Consider the following 23,893-nt stretch of genomic DNA (forward strand, 5'->3'; position numbering starts at 1 on the left):
TTTTTTAAGCAATTCATTAGGAATTTCATTAGAAGTAACAGTATAATAAAGTTTGCATTATACATTCATGGTAAAAGGACATTGCATAAACATTTTGTACAACAAAAATATATGAAAGAAAAAAATGAATGAATGAATGAATGAATTAGTAAATTAATGAAAAGTACTGATAATATAATAAAAAAACAATCATTTATATGCACAAACACATGCACGCACACACACACACACACACACACACACATATATATATATATATATATATATATATATATATATATATATATATATATATATATATATATATATATTAAAAACTACTTATATTAACAGCTGAATATTATAATTGCAATTTCAGTGTGAAAACATTCAAGGCCTTAACACCAAGTGAATGTACAGTGCTACATACTGCCTTCACATGCTATCGGTAATGTCCTACCTTTTACTTTTGAACAGAAAATCATGACCTGTTCATGTTTATGTATTTTCATGTGTAAAACAATATGAATTTTGTTGGTAGACAAGATGATTTTTGCTTATTTGTTGTTTACAAAATTTTACTGATTGATACTTTGCTATTGAAGACATTTACTCAATATTATATTGGTTTTAAATTTTTAACTAGGAAATGTATATTTCTTCTCATTAGTGGCATGCACAGGCCTACTTAGGGACCAGAACAAAATCAGGTATCTCACAGTAAAAACAGCATTTACATTATAGAGGCGCCTTGATACTACCAAAACAGTAATTCATAAAAAGAACTTAAAGAGGACAAAGATAGATATCAGTCAAGTACCATTCAGGTGGCATCACATATGATTAAGAAACACATGTTACAATTACTAATTAGGAAGACAGACTCAGGTAGAGCTAGTAGTGAAATTGGGTACTAAATTTGAGGCCAATCCTTTTAAAGCAGCAGTTCTTAATCTTGTTCCTCATAACCCCTGATCTGCACAATAAAATTCACAAATTTTGTAGTAGGATTTATGTTTTCCTGAAAATTCTGAAGACAGATTAAATGGGTAGAGCAATGAACACTACGAAGCATGTCAGTTGAAACACCGTTCATATATGCAGCTGTTTTGTAACATTCTTGTGATTTGAATCAGCTATGATAAAGAACAGAGACATGCAAAATATGTACAGTGGGGGTCACAAACAGCTGGGATGTCATTTATAAACAGTATGTGCATATGCCTAAATCCAAGCCAGCATTTATGTTTGTAGCAGCATATGTACACAGTTTTTCTTTTTTGAGTATATCAAGTTTGAAATTGTAAGCTGTAAATTTGACAAGTAATCATAAGATTAACTTTAGGAAGATTTCTGTACACATTTTATCAAATGAGGCCCCAGAATTAAGAACCGCTGATTTAGAGGGAGTTTGGTGCACACCACTAATTCCGATAGCATGTGAAGGCAGTATGTTTTCCCACAGAGGCCGTCCACATTTAAAAATCACCTCTGTATCCCCCCTCCCCCCATCTTGTTGGACGATTTGATTATACTAACCATTTTAGCACAACACAATCATGATAGCTGAAGTAAGTGGGCATAATATCAATCTTTATTTTATCCAAGTCAATATCTTTCACATATACATGATCAATTAGTGTATTATTTTCAGTTGTTGGTTTCTCAACAATTTGTGTGAAACCAGAATGTTGCATAAGATGATAAATACTTGAGTAATTGAAAAGGTTTTCATTGAAATCTCCTAGAATTATTTTCCCACCTGGTAAGCAGTTCATTTCATTAACTAAGGTAGTCAACTTCTCTTGAAACAAGGCAATGTTATATGATGGCGGTCTATATACAACTGCCACAGTTGTGTCCAGATGTTCTATTCTGCACATCATACATTCAATGTTCATACATGGTAAATCCATTAGAGCAACTTTGACTTTTTCTTTGTGATATATTCCAACACCACCATGATTTTCCTCTTTTAGTTTAGCAAAAACATCCTCACTTGTGTCATATGCAGCACCACGTGTTTTTCCATGGAAATAGTACCCATCAAGACTCACTTCATTCTCGACATTGTTTGGTTTCAACCATGTCTCTGTTACACATATCATATCTGCTTCAAAATATCTGTTATCTTGGCGAATATCTAATATATGTGGGATTAATCCTTCAACATTGTGTAACATAATTTTGTATTTGAAACTTTCTGTTGTTTCACTTGGAAGAATAAAAGGAGGCATATTCTGTAGTGCTTGCTCAATGTTATCTTTCGCAAAAATAACGTTCTCTTTGAAATCTTCAATGATGAGCCCATCAAGAGAGGTCACTCGACTTAATGCTACATACGCTTGTCCTGCAGCAAATATCTTTTTCATTGAAACAACAGCTTTGTTCACTGTTAGGCCTTGTACTTTATGAACTGTGCAAGCCCAAGCTAGTCTGATAGGATACTGCCTTCTGACACCACCATCATTGGTTACTTTCTCTTCTTCAGGTTCAATTGGTGTTGCTTTCTCCAGTCCAGGTTTTAAACACGGATGTTTGGCTCTTGCTTCTTTACCAACTTGCTCATTGTCAAATTCAATATATATTTTCGAGGGAAATGTTTCATTATCATCATAACAGAATTCTTTAATTGTGCCAAAAATACCATTCACAAGACCATCTGAAACATTAATATTTTTTATAAGCATTATTCGAGCATCAATAGCTAATTCAAGGGATTTTTCTAAACAGCTGTTATGAACTCTGAAATGATGCCCATCTTTTTCTTCCATTCGGCCAGTTTTAGCATTTCTGTCAAAGTCTTGTGCTTTTACAGTAACTGTGTCTGAGCATAATTTATGCAGCATATGTATGTTGTGTACATCAACTTCACTGTTTGTTGCATAAATGTGGATATCTGTACTATCATCACCATCACCTGTTTCACATTTTTTAAGCATAGCAACGTCATCTTCAAGCATTGGTTCATCCTTTTTACGTAGCCTTAAACGACTAAGTAATTCAGCAAATTCTTTGTCCTTCTGCCTCATGATCTCTGTGAGTTCAACAAAGCTAAAGTGAGTTTCCCAAAGATTCACACTGTTCACTGGTTCAGTATAAAGTGGTTTTCCTTTGACAGGAGAAAGTTGATAAAAATCTCCAACTGCTATTACTGAGACTTTTCCAAATGCTGAATAATCTCCTGTTTGTTTGATTTGTCTCAATCTGCCATGAATATATGCCAAAAGTTTATGATCAACCATTGAAATTTCATCAATTATTAATATTTGCAGCTTTCCAAATTTTGCTCTCAAGGAATTAATTTTTTCATCACCAAGTGGCTGATATGGCAATGTAGCATTCGTTCCAATAGAGAAAGTTGAATGTATAGTTTTTGCACTAATGTTAAAGGCACTGACACCGGTCGGAGCTGTTAAGAGCACATGTGTCTCATCTGGGTTTTCTGATAACTTTGATAGAATGCGAGAGGTTTCATAATGCATAGCTTTAATCAACACTGACTTTCCAACTCCTCCAGGCCCAGATATGAACACATGAAATGGTTCTGGGTTTTCACCTTGTACTTTTGCTAGACACCACTGCCGCACTTTATAAAAGATTTGTGACTGTTTCTCATTCAAAGAACGCAGCAAACACATTGCATCTTTCTTTGTCATAGCACAAGGATTCTTTTCTAATGTGAACCCATGAACATTTGGTAATAGATCAGGAATGACATCATCACCTTCCTCTGTTTCTATTGGTTGTTCTTTTCTAGTATCTAGACATTCTAAACGCTCAAGTTCTGCTTCTGGACAGATTTGGGCCCATGCGTCTTCCATTGGTCCATGTTGTTCTAAGTCATCTTGAGCTTTTTGTATTGTCTCTGCTTCTTTTTCAAATTTTGACCTGTTTGTGTCCACTATGATTTTCACTGACTCAAGTTCATCATTATACAATGTTACAAATCCAGTCTCATAAAACTCCTGATATGAAGTGAAATTTGGTGGTTTCAGTTGACTTTGCAAAATATGAGGCAAAAATAACTCCAAAATACTTTGATAATAATTTTCAGGATTTTTAGTTGCTGAAAAACGAGCATATCGTACGACTGCAAAATCTGTTCGAGTTCTTTTTCTCACAAACCCCATGTCATTTTCCAGTTTTACTCGGTCTGTGCATGACTTTTCGGATTTGGACAGAACTCTGTATTCTGATGCAAAGGACGCTAAACACATTCCTGTAAAGTCTTGAGTTTTTGGACGAGCTCTGTATCTGTCTGTGATGCTTTTCATCCATATTTCATCATTGTCAGTTTCTTCCTTTTCAGCCTTTTTATTTATGATATTTAAAGGTAAACTCATTTTTACTGTATTTATACCAGTTGGAATAAAGACCACTTTCCTCGATCCTTCTTTTAATCTCATATTAGTCAAACGGTAAACGCTCTCTTGGGCTGAAACCTCTCTATTGTGGAGGAAAACACTTCCAAGTTTTCTTAAAGCTTGTTTTGCATCCATATTGCCATCCTTGTGTGCTTCTTTCTGTGCATTTGCCAGCAACAATCCCATTTCTCTCTCTGCTTTTGAAATGTAGGAAACTATATACACTATGCAAGAGTAAGCATCAACAACAAACTGTATGTCCATATTTGCATTCCAGCATCTCAAAAGATCTTTATTATACTGATTTACCCACACATCACTTGGTTTCCTTTTCAGCACAACATTTGTTTTCTTTGTCATTTTGTTATAAGCGCATTCAAATATCTCTTGATTTATACCGATAGATGCAAACAAAGAGTCAACAGAGTCAAAGACAGCATCAGTGTTCAGCAAACATTCTCTAACTCTTTTCATTATAGATTCAGCTAATTCTTTTGATATCTCTTTAGAATAGTTTACTCTTTTGTCTTTACTTTCACATTGTACATCATCTGTTGTTTTTTCATTCTTATCTGTTTGTCTATTTCTTGAAATGAACGTATTTTGGCTCGGTGGACGTGGAAAGTTAAATCTACATATAGTGCCTTTCTTTCTACACGTTTTTGCATGTCTTTTGCTGTGCTGTTGGACAGTGCTCACAATTTCATGCATTTCTGTTTCATCTTCAGGTGGCATTTCACAAGTGACATAACGATCAACAAATTCTGCAACTTCATCATCATCCTCTCTGTCCACTTGAGGTGCATTCTCAACCCAAAACAGACAGTGTGTGTGAGGCGATCCACGTTGTTGAAATTCAATTCGATAGAAATAATCTATTATTTTTCCAATGGGTTGAGCTGGTGACATAATCACATCTTTCAGAAAACAGTGGAATCGATGATCAAACATTCTGGCAGCAGTTACTGGGTTTCGTTTCAGCATCCCACATCTGTCAGACCAATCCAGTTCATCAATAGGAGTTTGACAACCCTCTTGTTTCACAATACACTGCAATAATTCTGGCCATCGCAAGTCAGCTGAGGAAAATGAGCAAAACCATGTTGGGATCCCAAGTTGCCTTACCATTGCAAACAAATCCTTCTGAACAGCTTGCCAAAAAACAGGACTGCCTCTCACTGGCCTTAAAAACTTGTAACCCTCATCATAATTTAAAATCATTTGAAGTGAATCTTTGTTTGTCAGCATTTCTGAGGTAATTTTTCTTTTGTTGCTTGAATCATAGCCTTTCCTCAAAGCAATCGATACATTAGACATAATTTGATTGAGCTCAGACAAATATTGTCCATAAAAGATGTAATCGAGGTTTTGTGCAAAACGTCCATCTGCATTTAAAATTCTGTTGTTTAAATACCTAGACAGTGTTAATTTCTCAGGTCGTGAATCGTGAAATGTGCCTTTTCCTTTTGGGAACAGAGCTGGAAAACATTTGGCTTCATTAGTTTCATCCATTAACATTCTCACTGGATTATTGCCTTCTGCTGGTGCAAGTGACATAATTCCATCAAAGTGTTGATCTAAAACCTCTTGAGCAATGTCCACTGGCTGCAAACATGAATCCATAAACAAACCATGCTGCTGTCGATCATGAAGTGTTTCATCACTCATCTCATTATCATCATTGTCAATGTTTTGCTCTTCATTATTACGCATATCCTCACAATTGTCCAAATCCATATCATTGTTTTCAGTTTTATCAGTCATTTCCTCTTCTGTTTTACCCAGAGGATTAATCCAAGTGTTGTTAAACTCAACATCTGTGTACCATTTGTTATTCTCCTTTAAATATGTCAATGCTGTTTTAATTTTATCAGTATTCACAAATTTATACTCATAATGCCCTTTGTATGTCAGTTTTCTCTTAAGCTTTATTGGTATCATAAAATCATTTTCTGATCTTGGTAAAACATTCACTACTTCTGAAACATTAGATGGAATGCACACGACAGGGCCACAAATTCCATTCTGTCCTCCTCGTGGCAAAGCCAGCATTTTCATGAATGGAATATTCATTCCTATTAGATGTTGCTCAAGAGAGTTTAAAGAACTCAGTTCACTGGGAATAGGATCCAAACTTAGATTATTTGCTACACTTTCAGCTGGCATTTTACCTTCATAGATTTTTGTATCACATGTGTGACAAATCCATAAAGACGCAGCAGGACTGTTCTTATAGACACAGTTTTCTCTACAGTCTTTATTACACTCATGGCGATATTTCAGTGTAATACATTTTTCTGCCAAACATCCAGCATTTGATGATGATGATTTTTGAAGGTATTTATTTATATTGCACTTTTTTACCTGCATTTTAAAGCAGCAACGATGACATACTGAACAAACATATTCAGGACCTGTAGATATCTTTTGTTTAAACTGTTCAATTACATAGTCTATCTCTTTCATTTTTACCTGTGATTCATACTGTCTTGCAGCATTTCTCATTTTTATATTATTGACAAAAGCAATGTCAGTTTTATATTTTTGAACATTGTAATTTATAACCATCTCTTTGTGTGTTTTATTTGCATTATATTTTTGAATGCTCATCTTTTTGACCGACTCTCTGTGTTCTGTGTCTTCATTATATTTTTGAATACTCATCTTTTTGACCGACTCTCTGTGTTCTGTGTTTTCATCATATTTTTGAATGCTCATCTTTTTGACAGTCTCCCTGTGTACTGTATTTTCATTATACTTTTGAATACTCAACTGTTTGACAGTGTCTTTATGTGCTTTGTCTGTATGGTACTTTTGGATGCTATATTGTTTTACAGCCTCACAATGCAAATCATTCATTCTGTATTTATCTGTGCTGTATTTGCGTATTTTTTCTTGATGCCATTTGTTTACCTTGTACTTTGTAGTAATGCATTTAATTTTTGTCTCTTTATAACTTTCATTCTCATCATATCTTTGCTTAGTTTCAAGTTTTTTCTTTTCTTTAAAATCATGATCACGACTATATTGCAGTCTCTGCTTATAAAGCTTTCGTGGGTCTGAGATAGCTTTTAAATGTATATTATAGGCTGAACCATGAGAAGATGCTTTACAAAAGCAAGCACATGTGTTGTTGTTGGTTTTTACACATACAACCACTTCATAATGACAGCTATTCACATGTTGCAAATAAATTCCCTTGTCTTGATAATTCTGTCTATTAGATGAGACGTTTGAAGATTTATATTTAAGCCATTTATCTCGAGTATATGTAAAAATGTCTACACCAATTAAATCACTGGCTGCTTGTATTTCCATCTCTGTCGCCCAAGTTCCAACATATTTCATTCTTGATGTGGCAATGTACTCGGGTACAGAGCTGTATCCTTGTCTAAGATTCTGTACATACTTGTCTTCATTCTCCAGTATGTGTGTAACGACAGCCCGTCTTACTTTTCTGTGTTCTTCTTCACTTCCACTTACAGCGAAAGCTACTGCTCTAAAAAAGCAATTACCATCGGCCAAAATACTTTTTGTTTCACAAGGTTCAGCCATGTCAACAGTCTCATTTGGATTATTGTCTTCTTTTATGATGTTTACGATGTTCAGCTTTAAGCAAACACTCTTTTGTTGATGTAATGTCAATGGACTAAACTTTAAAGAAACATTGACAGTTTCTGAAACAAATTCAACATCACCTGAATTTTCTTTTGTTGGGTATAAAGAAGGCGTTTCTGTTTTCTGTTCTACACACGTTTCATTCCCAGATATCTTATCTGTGTTTGTGACATAAGTCAAAGATTGACTGCAGCCAACATCAGGTTCCATTTCTGACACAGCTTTGCAGTGTAAATCATTTGATTTGTATTTGTTCACACTTTTCTTCACTTTTCCTTTATGCTGTTCATTTTTCTTGTATTTTTTATTGATGGATTTCATAATTGAAATGTAAGTTTCATCCTCATGTAATCTTTTCTTTGCCTTCATTTGTTTTTCTTCTTTGAACTCTGTACTATTGCTGCAGTCAAGTTTCTCACTAGAATCCTCACGTGACTTTAAAGACACATTTGATGCTAGATCAGGCAGTGAATGTTGAGATGGTGATTTACAAAATAATACACAGTTACCATCCTTGCTATTTCCACATACAACAACTTCATAATGGCAGCTGTTTACATATTTCAAATATATGCCACTGTCTTGACAACCATGTGCATTAAAGGAAGCATTTGAAGATGAAAATCTAAACCATTTCTCTTGACTGTATGTAAATATGTCTGTGCCAATTAAATCACTGGCTGCTTGTATTTCCATCTCTGTTGCCCGATTTCCAACGAATTTCATTCTTGTTTTGGCAATGTAGTCTGGTACAGAGCTGTATCCTTGTCTGAGATACTGTAGGTACTTTTCTTCATTCTGCAGTATGTGTGTAACGACAGCCCGTCTCACTTTTCTGTGTTCTCGTTCCGTTCCACTTACAGCAAAGGCTAATGCTCTAAAAAAAGAGTTTCCATCTGCAACAGTCTTGTTCGTTTCACAAGGCTCAACCACTTCAACGGTCTCCGGTGGATTGTACTCAGATGGTTTTACAATGTTTGCAATGTTTAACTTTAAGCAAACACCCTTTTGTTGCTCAAATGTTAATGGACTAAACCTTAAAGAAACACTAGCAGTTTGTGAAAGGAATGTAACATCACCTGCATTTTCATTAGTTGGGTATGTCGTTTTCATTGTCTGTTGTGCACAAGTTTCTTTCACAGATGTTTTGTCCATGAAATCATTCAGAAATTGACTGCACCCAACATCAACTTCCACGTCCCACTTCTCACCTTCACGCTCATTTTCTGCTGGACCAGCGTTCTCAATCACTTGCCAGAATGGCTGTTTTAATCCAGTCATAACCGCGTTGACCCCAGTTACCTCAAACTCCTGGTAACGTGCATTTATAGATGCGGCAAGTTTCCGGAAATGAACAATCAGCGAGTGCAAGTTACGATGGTAAACCACTACACTCTTACCGTCAGCTACACATCTGCCATCACCTCGTCTTGAATGTGGATCAATCACTGCATACCAGGAACCTTCTCTGACAGCTGCACATATAGTCAACTTAATATTCACCAAAACAGTATCAAACGTCTGGAATGCTCGATTTACTGCTTCATCAAATGACATCGCATACCCCTGTAGTTCCCCATCATATTTATTGACACCAAACAATCCAGTCAATGTTTCACCATAGTTTATTGAAAACCGACAATCTTTCAGAGTGTGTGTGTCTGGTAGCTCATGAACAGCTATGAAGCCGGATTCAGGATCGTTGATTTTCCCTGCGTCTCTCATGGCACTGTACAGGTCATCTCCATGGATCAGAACAGCATCCAGGTCATTTCTCGTCCACTGCAACACATTTTTCATCTTACTCATCAAAATTGCAGTTAAACAGTTTGCACCACATTGACTTCCCCTATTCCGGCCAAAACGGTAATCTCCTTGATGGAAAGAGCCACTGACGTACGATTTCTGTGGACACAAATCAGAAACAGCTTTCATGGTCATGTTAACAGTACTATTATGATCCGTGTTTTTAGCATCGTTTAGACCACTTGTTAGACCACTTGTTTGACCACTTGTTAGACCACTTGTTTGACCACTTGTTTGACCACTTGTTTGACCACTTGTTAGACCACTTGTTAGACCACTTGTTTGACCACTTGTTTGACCACTTGTTTGACCACTTGTTAGCCCAAGGTTATTACCACGGTTATGACCACTGTTATGACCCAGTTTTATATCCCCGTTGTGATGTACACAACGTTCTGTTACTTCTGCCAATTTTTTAAGAGGTGGCAGAGCCTCTTCAGGATCAGCAGCCATCCGGTCTGCCATCCTCTTCTTTGCGGCCTGGGAGCGCCGGGCTTGCTTTGTGCGAGGCATCTGTACACACAAAAACATAAAAACGAATTAAATTACACATTATTGCATCACAATTCACAAACAGTACAATAAAGAATAAAAAATATAAAAATAAAATGCATTAACCTCCTGAAACCCGAGAGATTGCCTGTTGTGCATTTTATAATTTTTCTTGCTATTTGGGATATGTAGGACCTAATAAGTATAATACCTAAAATTTGTTTTTGTACAGGAAGTAGTTTTCCCAGAAAAAAGATGTCCTCATGTGAGGACAGTGGGTCTATCATGATGTGAAATGCTGCAAAGCAGTTTCATTCACTTTGCAAGCACAGATGCACATTGCATGTCATGCATCGCACACAGGATTTCCCAGTGCAGCCTTGTGCTCTGAATTCATGCATTTCATTTATAAAGTTATGTTATGTCCTCGGCAGAGGACATCGGGACTCAATTTCTAAAAAAAAAATGAAAAGACATGAATGAAAATGCATAGGCAAAAACAATAGATTTTTTTAAATCACCAATAAATTTTTAATGTTCAAGATTTTTTTTTTTTTTTTACCAAACTTTGTATAAAGATGATTCTCAACTATGGTATAACAGAATAATTCAGTATAACATTTTTCTTTCTGCAAAATGTGTGTAAAATTACCATTAATGGGTTTTCTAATTATATACAATGTATCTATAAACTAAATCTAATTTGCATATAAATGTGTTTTTGGGGCAACATGTAATGAAAAAAGAAGTGTAATAATGTGAGTAATAATTGTCAAGATTTTCATAATAATATATAATATTTCATAGAATATTGAAATATAATTTCTTTCTCTATTCATTTGTTATGTCTCCAAAAATGCGTCATAAGCATGCGTTTAGTCCCGGTGTCCTCATCTGAGGACATGTATGAAATCAATGTCCTGTTTAGTAACAGAAAGTCATATTTTGATTTGAAACCCCATAACATATTTCTGAGATGTTGATTTATGACACAGAATTTAAAAATTAGACAGATTTAAATGATAACTACAATATATTATAGAAATATTATCATATTTCTATAAGAGTGTCACTAAATTAATTTCAGACATTTTGATGACCAAGGAGAGGGAGTGGTCATGTGAAACATTCAATCATTTGGTATCTCTGAAAAGCCCTGAATGTGCTCTGTACAGGACATCCAGATCTAAAACTGTGGCATGAACAGACTCAGAGAAATTCACAAAAATATAATGTCCTCATATGAGGCCACAGGGTCTCAAGAGGTTAAAATATAAATTAGTGTTTGTTCACATTAAAACAAGGTCTTCTATTAATTATGATAATTTTGCTATGTTTAATTTAAAATTTATCACATACAATGTTTATATATGCAAAGGTTAAAAAAACAAATATATGAGCATTAAGTTTATTTGATTGTAAAATGTTTTGAGTTTAAAACTACATAACTGGCAACTATTTAGATGACACATCAGCTTATAATACCAACACAGAACTAAATTAATTTTACACATATGTAACAAAGATAATATCATTAATCTACATAGTAAATGTGCTAGTACATAAACTTTGTGTTTTAGAGAACATAATGTGAGTGCACTAATACCATAATCAGCAATGCTCTGAAACCCCAGAAATAACCGTATATCTGAAACACTTCTAAAAGCAACCAGATTGCATGACCCTGTTTTACCAGTAGATTTCAGTATAACCAAGTTTTTTCATTTTATTTACATCTCTATAACAGTTAAGACCTTTATCCTCTTATTAGATTTTAAATACATTTCCCCAATTTTCTTTTATTGACAAAACACACAATGCCACATCCTGCCCGGAAAAATATATAGAGTGAATATATCTATGATATACATTATATGAGTTATAAAGCAAAAGTTTATATCTCTAAATTAAAAATGAAGATAACAATAAAGAAAAAAATGTTGTTAACAGATAAGACAAATGTTCTCCAAAGACAAACATTAGTTTTCCTAATTTACATTTTCATTCAATTGCATGCTATTGTTCTTTTATAGTTGCTACTCTCATAAAAACAAATGTAATTACATGGTGACTTTTAAACCTAAATTTAATGTCCAACAACAGATATTTCAGCAAAATTTATATTTTTGCTCTGAATTTTAACTCTTTGTCTGTAATAGACTTGGTCGGTGTGTCGTGTTATAGCTGGGTGGAATTGGCGTGGGGGAAAACAATCATTTTCCCCTGACTGGAAAAGCGTTGTGTTAACCCAGTATAGCCTACGTAGAATTAGTTCTGAAACATGGAAAAACTGAACCTTACTGTCCGGACAGTATCTGTGACAGGACAAATGAAACAACAGGATTGTCAGATATGTCCTTTTCTCGTTAAAATATATGGTGCTCCTCCAAACATCACATGACAATAGCCTACTTCATTCAAAGACTGGGTGATGTATGAAGTGGTTTATTCAGTGTTCAGAGTATGTATTCATCAAATAAAATTACCATATAACAGTATTGTGCAATGAAATAGATATACATTGCACATGGCATATATATAAAAAAAAAGTACGTTTGTTTATGCTAGAATATAAACGTGTCAATAAATGGCTCCGCATGATCCTAGCTTAGGAATAGGGTCTTATCTAGTGAACTTAAATCATTTACAAAAAAAAAAATTTGATATACTATATATAAATCACATTATCAGGAAATTTTCATTTTGAGGTGAACTAATCCTTTAACATTGTTAATGCATTAGTTAACCTAGAAATCATTTTTCTTCATGTTTTGATCAGCTTAGATCATGCACGTTTACAGCAGAAGCTCACTCTGTTTCCGCTGTTATTTTCTCCACAGAAATGCGTTATTTAGAGCTGTAATTTGACAACTGACTGAAGCTCTCCGAGCATTCACAACTTTATCCAAATGTATCCTTATACTATACACTATCGACTGTTATCACTAAATTTTATCAAAAAAGTAACATCTTACCTCAAAATCAAGTTTCTCAGTATTCTGCAAAAAAAACAACAACAACAATTTGATTAAAACAAAAGCATTACATTTTACAAAAATATTATATATTTTATATATTGTACGCTCAGAATGCACAACTGGCTTCATAGTATCCACATGACTCTATGGCTCATCATTTTACATCATACCAATTTACAAATTTAAGCAATTTTAAACTATAATGTACTCGCAAGTTCTCAGAGACAGTCTTCAGTCAATGACCACTCAACCAAAGAGAACACAGTGTATTTCACACATTTTTTTTCTCTGTAGTCTCGAACTGACTACTAGATTTTTTATATCGACTACTAGATTTTTTATTTTTTCACAATACAAGCAAATTACAAAAAAATACAACAAAAATTACCTTACTTTCAGTATCAGTTAATATAACAATAGAATGAAAGTCTTAATTGAATTATAATCTGTGCATGCATGAATTAAATATACATTGATATTTATTTCAGCTACTTAAGTGCCAAGAGCAGCAACTTTTTTACTTTATCTCAAGGACATAAACTACAGAAAGAGTATTAAGTAACTGACACTTTTAAAACCTCATGCACAGATCTAATTCGGAATCATGAGCTGATTATGATCATTACGAGCACTAACATTTTAACACCAAGCATATACCACAGTGTATATTATACCATGGTTTAAATTTTAACGATGCCAATTTTATGTGCTTACCAATAAATAAAAATCTCCCATTTAGTCTTACTACAAAACATTTAATTAAACCTGAATATCACAACAAAAATCAACAAGGTAGAGAGCAATTGCACTGGAAAATTCTGCCTGTGGTTTAAAAATACCATAGTAAAACAACTAGCCTAACAAAATATACATTCAAACATTAATAAAGATAAGTAAACACTCAATAATTAAAAGAGAACAAATGAAAAATTACCAATTGCAAATATAGATAAAACTGAACAAATATATGATTGAAATAAACAGTGTTTTAAGATTTTCAGGTATTCAGGTACAAAAAGCTGTAATTCAAGTGTAAAATAACAGTACAGTTTTTATAAATAAGGTACAAAAACAGTTACAAAAGTTATTTAGTCAAGAACGAGTGAATTTTCTCTTTGTCCTTTGAATACTGTTATTATAGAGACAGTCGCTCCTGTCACTTTAAGACTTGGCCAATACGCCTGTAGCACTGAAGACACCGCGCGAGCCGTCTCGCGCTCACGTACTTCACATGTAGATAGACTACATCATAGAAAACAGCTCTAGTTTGAGTTTAATATCAATTTTACAAATCAAATTTTCTGTGACTGCGCTTCAATGTGCATAGAAAACAGCGCACGAGTTGAAATATTTAAAATATCTTTTTCTGTCAGCGAGCTGTGGATGTGTACACAGCAGACAGCACAAAAAAACGCTTTCGGCAGCACAAAAAAGTCGTCTTGCACTTTTATTGTATAAACTCATATTGAAATGCTCACAAAGGAAACGATAAGAGGAATCGAAATTTGAACTAATAAAAATTAACTAATTTAACTTAACTTTTAAACTAATAAGAACAACCACAACACCAAACATGTTTCAACAATAACTTATTTCTTGTTCTAATCAAAATGCTGGCCAGATGAATAAGAATAATTTATCACTATAACAAAACGCTGTCTTTATACAATTAATCACAAAATACAACCACAAAATATTCAAAAAGACAAAAAGACAACTTAAACTGGCCTAAAAACGTTAAATATGATACAGATTATTAAGATTACACAAAGAACAACCACACCGCATGTCTTACCCAAGGGGCAAGGAACTCGACCGGAAGTTGAAGTCGGGTGGGGGCTGCCATCTTTTAGCAGAACTTCACTTGCGTTAGCATTCCCATTGACTCCCATTCATTTTGGCGTCACTTTGACAGCGAATAACTTTACATCTGAGGCGTTTAAAGACTCTGTTTGTCCATTATTTATTTCTAAAGATACACGACAATGTATTAAGGGCTCCATTACCTTCTATGTTACATTATGGCCCCGTATAAACAGTTTTTGTAAAAAATAGGCTAACGATTGCATCATAACCACTCGTCTCTCTGTCGCATTACCGTACAGACAGGAGGAGATGCTCGCAGGCAATTAACTTAATATGGCGTACTGGCGTTACATTTTAAAATACTATACAAGATAATTAATCAGAATACTTACTCCTGCTCACTCATGACAAAGAACTCCCCGCTCAAGCTCGCCGTCTCTGGAAGATTAACGATGGCAGTTTGCACGCACAGCTACTAGAACATTTACATCTGTCACACAGGTTGCTGACGTTGTCAAGCTTAGTTTGAGTCTGCGCGTCAGAAACGGAAGTGCTAAAAAACGCTAAAACTGGGCTTCATTTGTCTCAATTGAGTTCCAATGGGGTCGCTGTGTCCATTTCTTTTACTGTCTATGGTCTTACCTTACCAGAAAGTAGAGAAAATGGCTTCCTTTCCGGTAAAAAACGGAACAATACAGCACGCGCCCTCTAGTGGATGGCAAAAAAAGTCAAAATGCTCAAGTTTTCTGGGATGTGCAGTTTTAAGGGGCAAGAAAATGCCATTAGCTTAGATTAAAACCCATTACACCTATGAAATGTCGTCATAATGAGTGTATATATATAATATATATATATTTTGGATGGATTCATTGTCTCTTAAAGTGACCGCGCCTAATTTAGCTATATAGCTGCTGTAATGTTAATCCAAGAAAATGAAAGAAAGAAAAATCACACACTGCTCTTGATTGGATTACGTTGTAGTTTTAACAAGAATTAATGCACAGTCAAACCAGCAATTATTCAGACACCAAATATATATTTTTATATATTTTTTTTACTAGTAGGTGCAGAACACTATAATACATTTATGCAGGTGAGTATAACAAAATAAAGTGAACTGTGACATATTATACCCAAAGATTCTTCATACAGTTATTGAATTATTATAATAATTAGATTGTAAAATAGATTGTATTATTATAATAATAATATTGATAATGATAATAATAATAAAATTGGGACCAAAAATTATTCAGCACAATATTAAAAAAAACAAAATCTATAACTATTAGTTCTTCTGAATGACAATCCTACCTGCCCATTCTGGTGTGTTGGGCTCATGACTGGAGCTTGGGAACGTTACTGGACCTTGCTATTCACTGTTAGCAGCAAACTGCAAAAATAATAATAAAAAAACAGCAAAAATAATAATAAAAAAATAATATTTTAACCCAGTGCCATGACAACAACGGCCCTCGCTGCCAAAAAAACATATAGGCCCACCCCAAACTTCAGAATGCTTAATATCTTTGATGGCTAAACAAATAGCCCTACATCAAATGTATAGTAGGCTACCTTTTTTTGAATTTACATTGGAAAAAAATTAAATAAAATTAGTAAAAATAATTTATTCTTAAATAGTCTACATAACCTGTGAAACAATTTAATGTTTATTTAAACTTCAATCGTAAAATGATGCAAAACAAATTCAGACTAACGTAGTCTTAATGTGATAGGCTACATTTTGTGTACAAAAACTACTAACTGGTTTTCAACCAATCACAAACAAGCAGTTGAATACGCCCATCTCAATTTAAAAAATACAAATATAAAACCCGCTATTTTCAAATATAGCTACAGCTGCACTCAGACGTCCACGGAAGTAAGCAGAAGTAAAATAAAACTTCTTCAGAAATTTCAAGAAAAATGGAAAAGAAGACAAGACGTCAGCGAGAATGACCCAATAGTGGGGTACTTTCATGCAGTCTCTCCGATAAAAAAAAAAAAAAAAAAAATGCGTTATTTCAATGCTAAAGTCCAAACAGCAAGACAGGAATACCACCAAGCCGTATTTTTTCACTCCAGAAAAATACATCAGCATTGTTATAGCTCAAAAGAACAAGACTCCCATCAAACTGAACAATGCAAGAAAAACAATTGGTGAGTACAACTTACAGTTATGTTTAAAAACAGTGTTCTTTGAGTAAATGCAATTTATAACCACTAGATGGCAGCGGAAGACCACTAATGGGCTCATTCAGCTAAGTTAAACAGTACTGTTCAAAGGTTTCATGAATTCATGCCAAAATATTAATAAATTAACTGTTATATCATTTTAAATCTCATCGATTCAATGTTTTCCATTTTGTTCATACAGTTATATCAGTTTTTACAATTTTTCAACATTATGATTATAGTTTAACCTGAAAATGACATTTAAACTCTTACAAAGAGAAGACTTGCAATAAGTTTATTGTCACCTATCACTTATGTCAAATACCTATATCTGCAACAAAATGTGTGTGCATGTATATGTGTATATCTTTGTGTGTGTGTGTGTCTGTGCATATACTTATAGAGTATTAATATATTAGTCTAATCATTTACTTTCAGTGTGTGTGTGTGTGTGTGTCTGTTACCCTGTTCTCCATTTTGGATGTGTTTAACTGTCATCCGTACATCCAGGTTGGCCGAAACCACCTCAGAGGCCTTAATGTGCTTGAACCCCGGTAAAACGCTGCTTGCAGCTTTAATTATTATTATTATTATTATTATTCTCCACTCAAACTGTTCGTGCAGCCCAAACCGTAAGGCCTAGAAAGCTGAAATTTGGTCAGAATGTAGTAGTCCGGCCTTCTTGTCAGATACCGAGTCTCGACCCAATCGGCCTAACGGGGGCGCTACAGCGCAAAAAACTAAAATTTTGGACATTTTTGGCCGTAAATCGTAAACCGTTAGCCGTAGACTCAAAAACATGGCATTGTTGCAATCCTTGGGTTAGCCCGAACAAAAGTGCACGGCGCCTTTTTGGGGTCTACGACGCACCGTTTTCTCGCAAAATCGAGCTATATCCGAAACCTACTTTTGCGAACTAGTCCTAGGATTTTCAACCAATCAGAACCAAACCAATTCATAAATATTCCCTGGACACTCAATATCAATAATTATCAAAAAAAAGTTGAAATTTCAATTCTTACGCGAAACAGTACACCAAAAAGCGTCTATGCTAACGTTAGCCAAATGCTATTTTGACTATAACTCTTGAACGGAATGAGATATCTTCACCAAACTCAGTACACATATGTATGAGCTCAATCTTTGGTCAAATAAAAAAAATTGCACATCTCTGCCACTTAGGGGCGCTATAAGATAGAAAAACACATAAATTGCTATAACTAGGCAACCGTTGGCTCGATCGACTTGAAAATCGGTATGCAGTGTCTTGGTCTGAAGGGGCACAAGTACCTATGAGGACATTTGCATATCTCAAAAAACATGGCCGCCATTGGCCAAACAAATTTAAGCACCTATTTGAAAGGGTTAACGGATGTTGATCGGAACGAAACTCGCTGGGTACGTTCGACTCATGAACCTTAAGGTCTGTAAGAATTTTGAAAGAAATCGGCCACTAGTTGGCGCTAACGAGTTTTATGGCTCTGTAATCACGTGGTGTTTCACATATCAACACAATATTCATATCATTTGATAGATCTCCTCGCAATGCACAACTTTGCCTCAAGAACCATTGCTGTCAATCAAATCGTTCAATTGTTATTCACAAATATGTTAAAAACCTACTTTTGCGAACTAGTCCTAGGTTTTTTGCCCGATCGGAACCAAACCACTGCAGTAATATTCTGTGGACTCTCTAGATCAATAATTATTAAAAAAATGTTGAATTTTGTCCTTTGGTTAGCTGTAACGGGTTAATTTAGAAAAAGGGGTGTGGCCAAACATACCCCAAAGCCTATAAAACCTAAAGGAAAACTCAAAACTTTATGAAACTCAGTGAAATCATGTAACAGGTGACTCTTAACAAGCATGCAAAGTTTCATGGAGATCAGACCATAGGTGGCGCTATAACAGTAGAAAAGGTCTCAAAACACAAGATTTATATGGTAAATGGCCTCAAATTGTTTGAAAATGTTCATATATTCACTCAAAAACACTAAATCTTCATATCATATGATAAATCTCCTCATTCTGAACAACTTTGCCTCTGGGACCAATGTTGTCAATAAAGCTGTTAATTAAATATTCAAGATTATTTAAAAAAGTTACTTTGGCATACTTGTGATAGGGTTTAAGATGAAAATCAATAAAACCACTGAAGTACAATTCTCTAGACTCTGAAGGTCAATAATTATCAAAAACATGTTGAACAATTGCATTTGGGCAACTATAAACCAATAATTTTATAATATGTTATTTGCATAGTGTACACAAAGGCCTATTTATACAAACAGAAAGCCCACAAATTATCAAAACTGTGTAAAATAATGCATGATTTCATTCTAAACAAGCATGCAAAATTTAAGAGAGATTGGGCAAAAAAAATTACAACACTATAACAGTTATGTTTTAAAACACAGTGTTGTTTGAGTAAATGCAATTTATAACCACTAGATGGCAGCGGAAGACCACTAATGGGCTCATTCAGCTACTTAAACAGTACTGTTTTCATGAATTCATGCCAAAACATTAATAAATTAACTGTTATAACATTTTAAATCTCATTGAATTGATGTTTTCCATTTTGTTTATACAGATGTATCAGTTTTCACAATTTTGCCACATTATGTTTACAGTTTAACCTGAAAATGACATCTAAACTCTGAAAAAGAGAAGACTTGCAATAATTTTATGTCACCTATCACTTATTTCAAATACCTATATCTGCAACAAAATGTTTGTGCATGTATATGTGTGTCTTTGTGTGTGTGTGCATATGCTTATAGAGTATACATATATTAGTCTAATCATTTACTTTCAGTGTGTGTGTCTGTCTGTTAACCTGTTCTCCATTTTGGATGTGTTTAACTGTCATCCAAACATCCAGGTTGGCTCTGACCACCTCAGATGCCTTAAATGCTTGAACCCCGGTAAAATGCTGCTTGCAGCTTTAATTAGGGGTTCAAGCACGCAGTGCTGAAACCCTATTGTAATTGTTAGGATTTTTATTATTATTATTATTATTATTATTCTTCCGCCCTAGAACTGAACGTGCAGCCCAAACCGTAAGGCCTAGAGAGCTGAAATTTGGACAGATCGTAGAGCTCATTTTGGGGAGAACTTATCAAAGTCTCAGCCCAATCGGCCAAACGGGGGCGCTACAGCGCAAAAAACAAAAATTTTGGACATTTTTGGCCGTGAATCGTAAACCGTTAGCCATAAACTCAAAAACATGGCATCGTAGCAATCCTTGGGTTAGCCCGAACAAAAGTGCACGGCGCATTTTTGGGGTCTACGACGCACCGTTTTCTCGCAAAATCGAGCTATATCCGAAACCTACTTTTGCGAACTAGTCCTAGGATTTTCAACCAATCAGAACCAAACCACTTCAGAAATATTCCCTGGACACTCAATACCAATAATTATCAAAAAAAAGTTGAAATTTTCAATTCTTACGTGAAACAGTACACCAAAAAGCGTCTATGCTAACGTTAGCCAAATGCTATTTTGACTATAACTCTTGAACAGAATGAGATATCTTCACCAAACTCGGTACACATATGTATGAGCTCAATCTTTGGTCAAATCAAAAAAATTGCGCATCTCTGCCACTTGGGGGCGCTATAAGATAGAAAAAACACATAAATGGCTATAACTAGGCAACCGTTGGCTCGATCGACTTGAAAATCGGTATGGCAGTGTCTTGGTCTGAAGGGGCACAAGTACCTATGAGGACATTTGCATATCTAAAAAAACATGGCCGCCATTGGCCAAACAAATTTAAGCACCTATTTGAAAGGGTTAACGGATGTTGATCGGAACGAAACTCGCTGGGTACGTTCGACTCATGAACCTTAAGGTCTGTAAGAATTTTGAAAGAAATCAGCCACTAGTTGGCGCTAACGAGTTTTATGGCTCTGTAATCACGTGGTGTTTCACATATCAACACAATATGCATATCATTTGATAGATCTCCTCGTAATGCACAACTTTGCCTCAAGAACCATTGCTGTCAATCAAATCGTTCAATTGTTATTCACAAATATGTTAAAAACCTACTTTTGCGAACTAGTCCTAGGTTTTTTGCCCGATCGGAACCAAACCACTGCAGTAATATTCTGTGGACTCTGTAGATCAATAATTATTAAAAAATGTTGAATTTTGTCCTTTGGTTAGCTGTTAACGGGTAATTTAGAAAAAGGCGTGTGGCCAAACATACCCCAAAGCCTATAAAACCTAAAGGAACACTCAAAACTTTATGAAACTCAGTGAAATCATGTACAGGTGACTCTTAACAAGCATGCAATGTTTCATGGAGATCAGACCATAGGTGGCGCTATAACAGTAGAAAGGTCTCAAACACAAGATTTATATGGTAAATGGCCTCAAATTGTTTGAAAATGTTCATATATTCACTCAAAAACACTAAATCTTCATATCATATGATAAATCTCCTCATTCTGAACAAATTTGCCTCTGGGACCAATGTTGTCAATAAAGCTGTTAATTAAATATTCAAGATTATTTAAAAAAGTTACTTTGGCATACTTGTTGATACGGTTTAAGATGAAAATCAATAAAACCACTGAAGTACAATTCTCTAGACTCTGAAGGTAATAATTATCAAAAACATGTTGAACAATTGCATTGGGCAACTATAAACCAATAATTTTATAATATGTTATTTGCATAGTGTACACAAAGGCCTATTATATACAAACAGAAAGCCCACAAATTATCAAAACTGTGTAAATAATGCATGATTTCATTCTAAACAAGGCATGCAAATTTAAGAAGATTGGGGCAAAAAAAAATTAACAACACATATAACAGTTATGTTTTAAAACACAGTGTTGTTTGAGTAATGCAGTTTTATAACCACTAGATGGCAGCGGTAAGACCACTAATGGGCTCATTCAGCTAGTTAAACAGTACTGTTTTCATGAATTCATGCCAAAACCATTAATAAATTAACTGTTATAACATTTTAAATCTCATTGAATTGATGTTTTCCATTTTGTTTATACAGATGTATCAGTTTTTACAATTTTGCCACATTATGATTACAGTTTCAACCTGAAAACTGACATCTAAACTCTGAAAAAGAGAAGACTTGCAATAATTTATGTCACCTATCACTTATTTCAAATAACTATATCTGCAACAAAATGTTTGTGCATTGTATATGTGTGTCTTTGTGTGTGTGTGTGTGCATATGCTTATAGAGTATACATATATTAGTCTCAATCATTTACTTTCAGTGTGTGTGTCTGTCTGTTAACCTGTTCTCCATTTTGGATGTGTTTAACTGTCATCCAAACATCCAGGTTGGCTCTGACCACCCTCAGATGCCTTAAATGCTTTGAACCCCCGGTAAAATGCTGCTTGCAGCTTTAATTATTATTATTATTCTTCTGCCCTAGAACTGAACGTGCAGCCCAAACCGTAAGGCCTAGAGACTTGAAACTTGGTCAGATGATAGAGCTCAATTTGGGGAGAACCTATCAAAGTCTCAGGCCAATTGGCCAATAGGGGGCGCTACAGTGACTCGAAAAATGCGTTTTTGCTAATAGCTCCTAAACCGCTTGTGATAGAGCCAAAAATTTACATTTCTGGAATCCGTGGGTCATGCGAAATTAAAAACGGTCACTCTGAATTTGGGTCTAGGAGGCCTCGTTTTTTTCGCCAAACTTGACGTATGTCCAAAACCTACTTTTGCGAAACTAGTCCTAAGGTTTTATCGCCCAATCTGAACCCAAACCACTGCAGAAATGTTCTCTGTCCATTGAATATCAATAATTATCAAAAAAAGTAGAAATTTCGACTCAACTGTCGTAATGGGACGCCAAAATCTGTCGAAAGTCGAGGACCAATTTTACGCAACAGGCTATAACTCATGAATGAATGAGATATCTTACACCAAACTCGGTATACATATGTATGAGCTCAATCTTTGGTCAAATAAAAAAAATTGCACACCTCTGCCACTTGGGGGCGCTATAAGAAGAAAAAACACATAAATGGCTATAACTAGGCAACCGTTGGCTCGATCGACTTGAAAATTGGTATGCAGTGTCTTGGTCTGAAGGGGCACAAGTACCTATGAGGACATTTGCATATCTCAAAAAACATGGCCGCCATTGGCCAAACAATTTTAAGCACCTATTTGAAAAGGGTTAACGGATGTTGATCGGAACGAAACTCGCTGGGTACGTTCGACTCATGAACCTTAAGGTCTGTAGAATTTTGAAAGAAATCGGCCACTAGTTGGCGCTAACGAGTTTATGGCTCTGTAATCACGTGGTGTTTCACATATCAACACAATATGCATATCATTTGATAGATCTCCTCATAATGCACAACTTTGCCTCAAGAACCATTGCCTGTCAAATAAATCGTTCAATTGTTATTCACAAATATGTAAAAACCTACTTTTGCGAACTAGTCCTTGGTTTTTTGTCCGATCGGAACCAAACCACTGCGTAATATTCTGTGGACTCTCTAGATCATACATTATTCAAAAAAATGTTGAATTTTGTCCTTTGGTTAGCTGTAAAGGGGTAATTTAGAAAAGGGGTGTGGCCAAACAACTACCCCAAAAGCCTATAAAACCTAAACGAAAACTCAAACTTATGAAACTCAGTGAAAATCATGTAACAGGTGACTCTTAACAAA

General features: G+C 34.9%; 1 protein-coding gene across 2 annotated transcripts; it reads right to left on the reverse strand.

The window, feature by feature from the left end:
* Window positions 1-347: 347 nt before the first annotated feature.
* On the reverse strand, window positions 348-15,966 carry LOC113089214 (uncharacterized). 2 transcript variants are annotated; one of them, XM_026255954.1, is made up of 3 exons: window positions 15,694-15,966; window positions 13,238-13,261; window positions 348-10,283 (listed from the first exon to the last, which is right to left on the reverse strand). In XM_026255954.1, the coding sequence occupies exon 3, from the start codon at window positions 10,281-10,283 to the stop codon at window positions 1,509-1,511; it is 8,775 nt and encodes a 2,924-aa protein (XP_026111739.1). In that variant the 5' UTR covers window positions 13,238-13,261; window positions 15,694-15,966; the 3' UTR covers window positions 348-1,508. The 2 variants fall into 2 exon arrangements, with proteins under 2 accessions (XP_026111739.1, XP_026111738.1); XM_026255953.1 differs by having other exon boundaries at window positions 15,689-15,966.
* Between the last annotated feature and the right edge of the window lie 7,927 nt (window positions 15,967-23,893).

This window comes from Carassius auratus, unplaced genomic scaffold (assembly GCF_003368295.1).
Source record: "Carassius auratus strain Wakin unplaced genomic scaffold, ASM336829v1 scaf_tig00048930, whole genome shotgun sequence".
Taxonomy (NCBI): Eukaryota; Metazoa; Chordata; class Actinopteri; order Cypriniformes; family Cyprinidae; genus Carassius; species Carassius auratus.

Coding starts and splice junctions, on each gene's coding strand:
- LOC113089214 (XM_026255954.1), bottom strand. CDS start 10,283: ATGCCTCGCACAAAGCAAGCCCGGCGCTCCCAGGCCGCAAAGAAGAGG.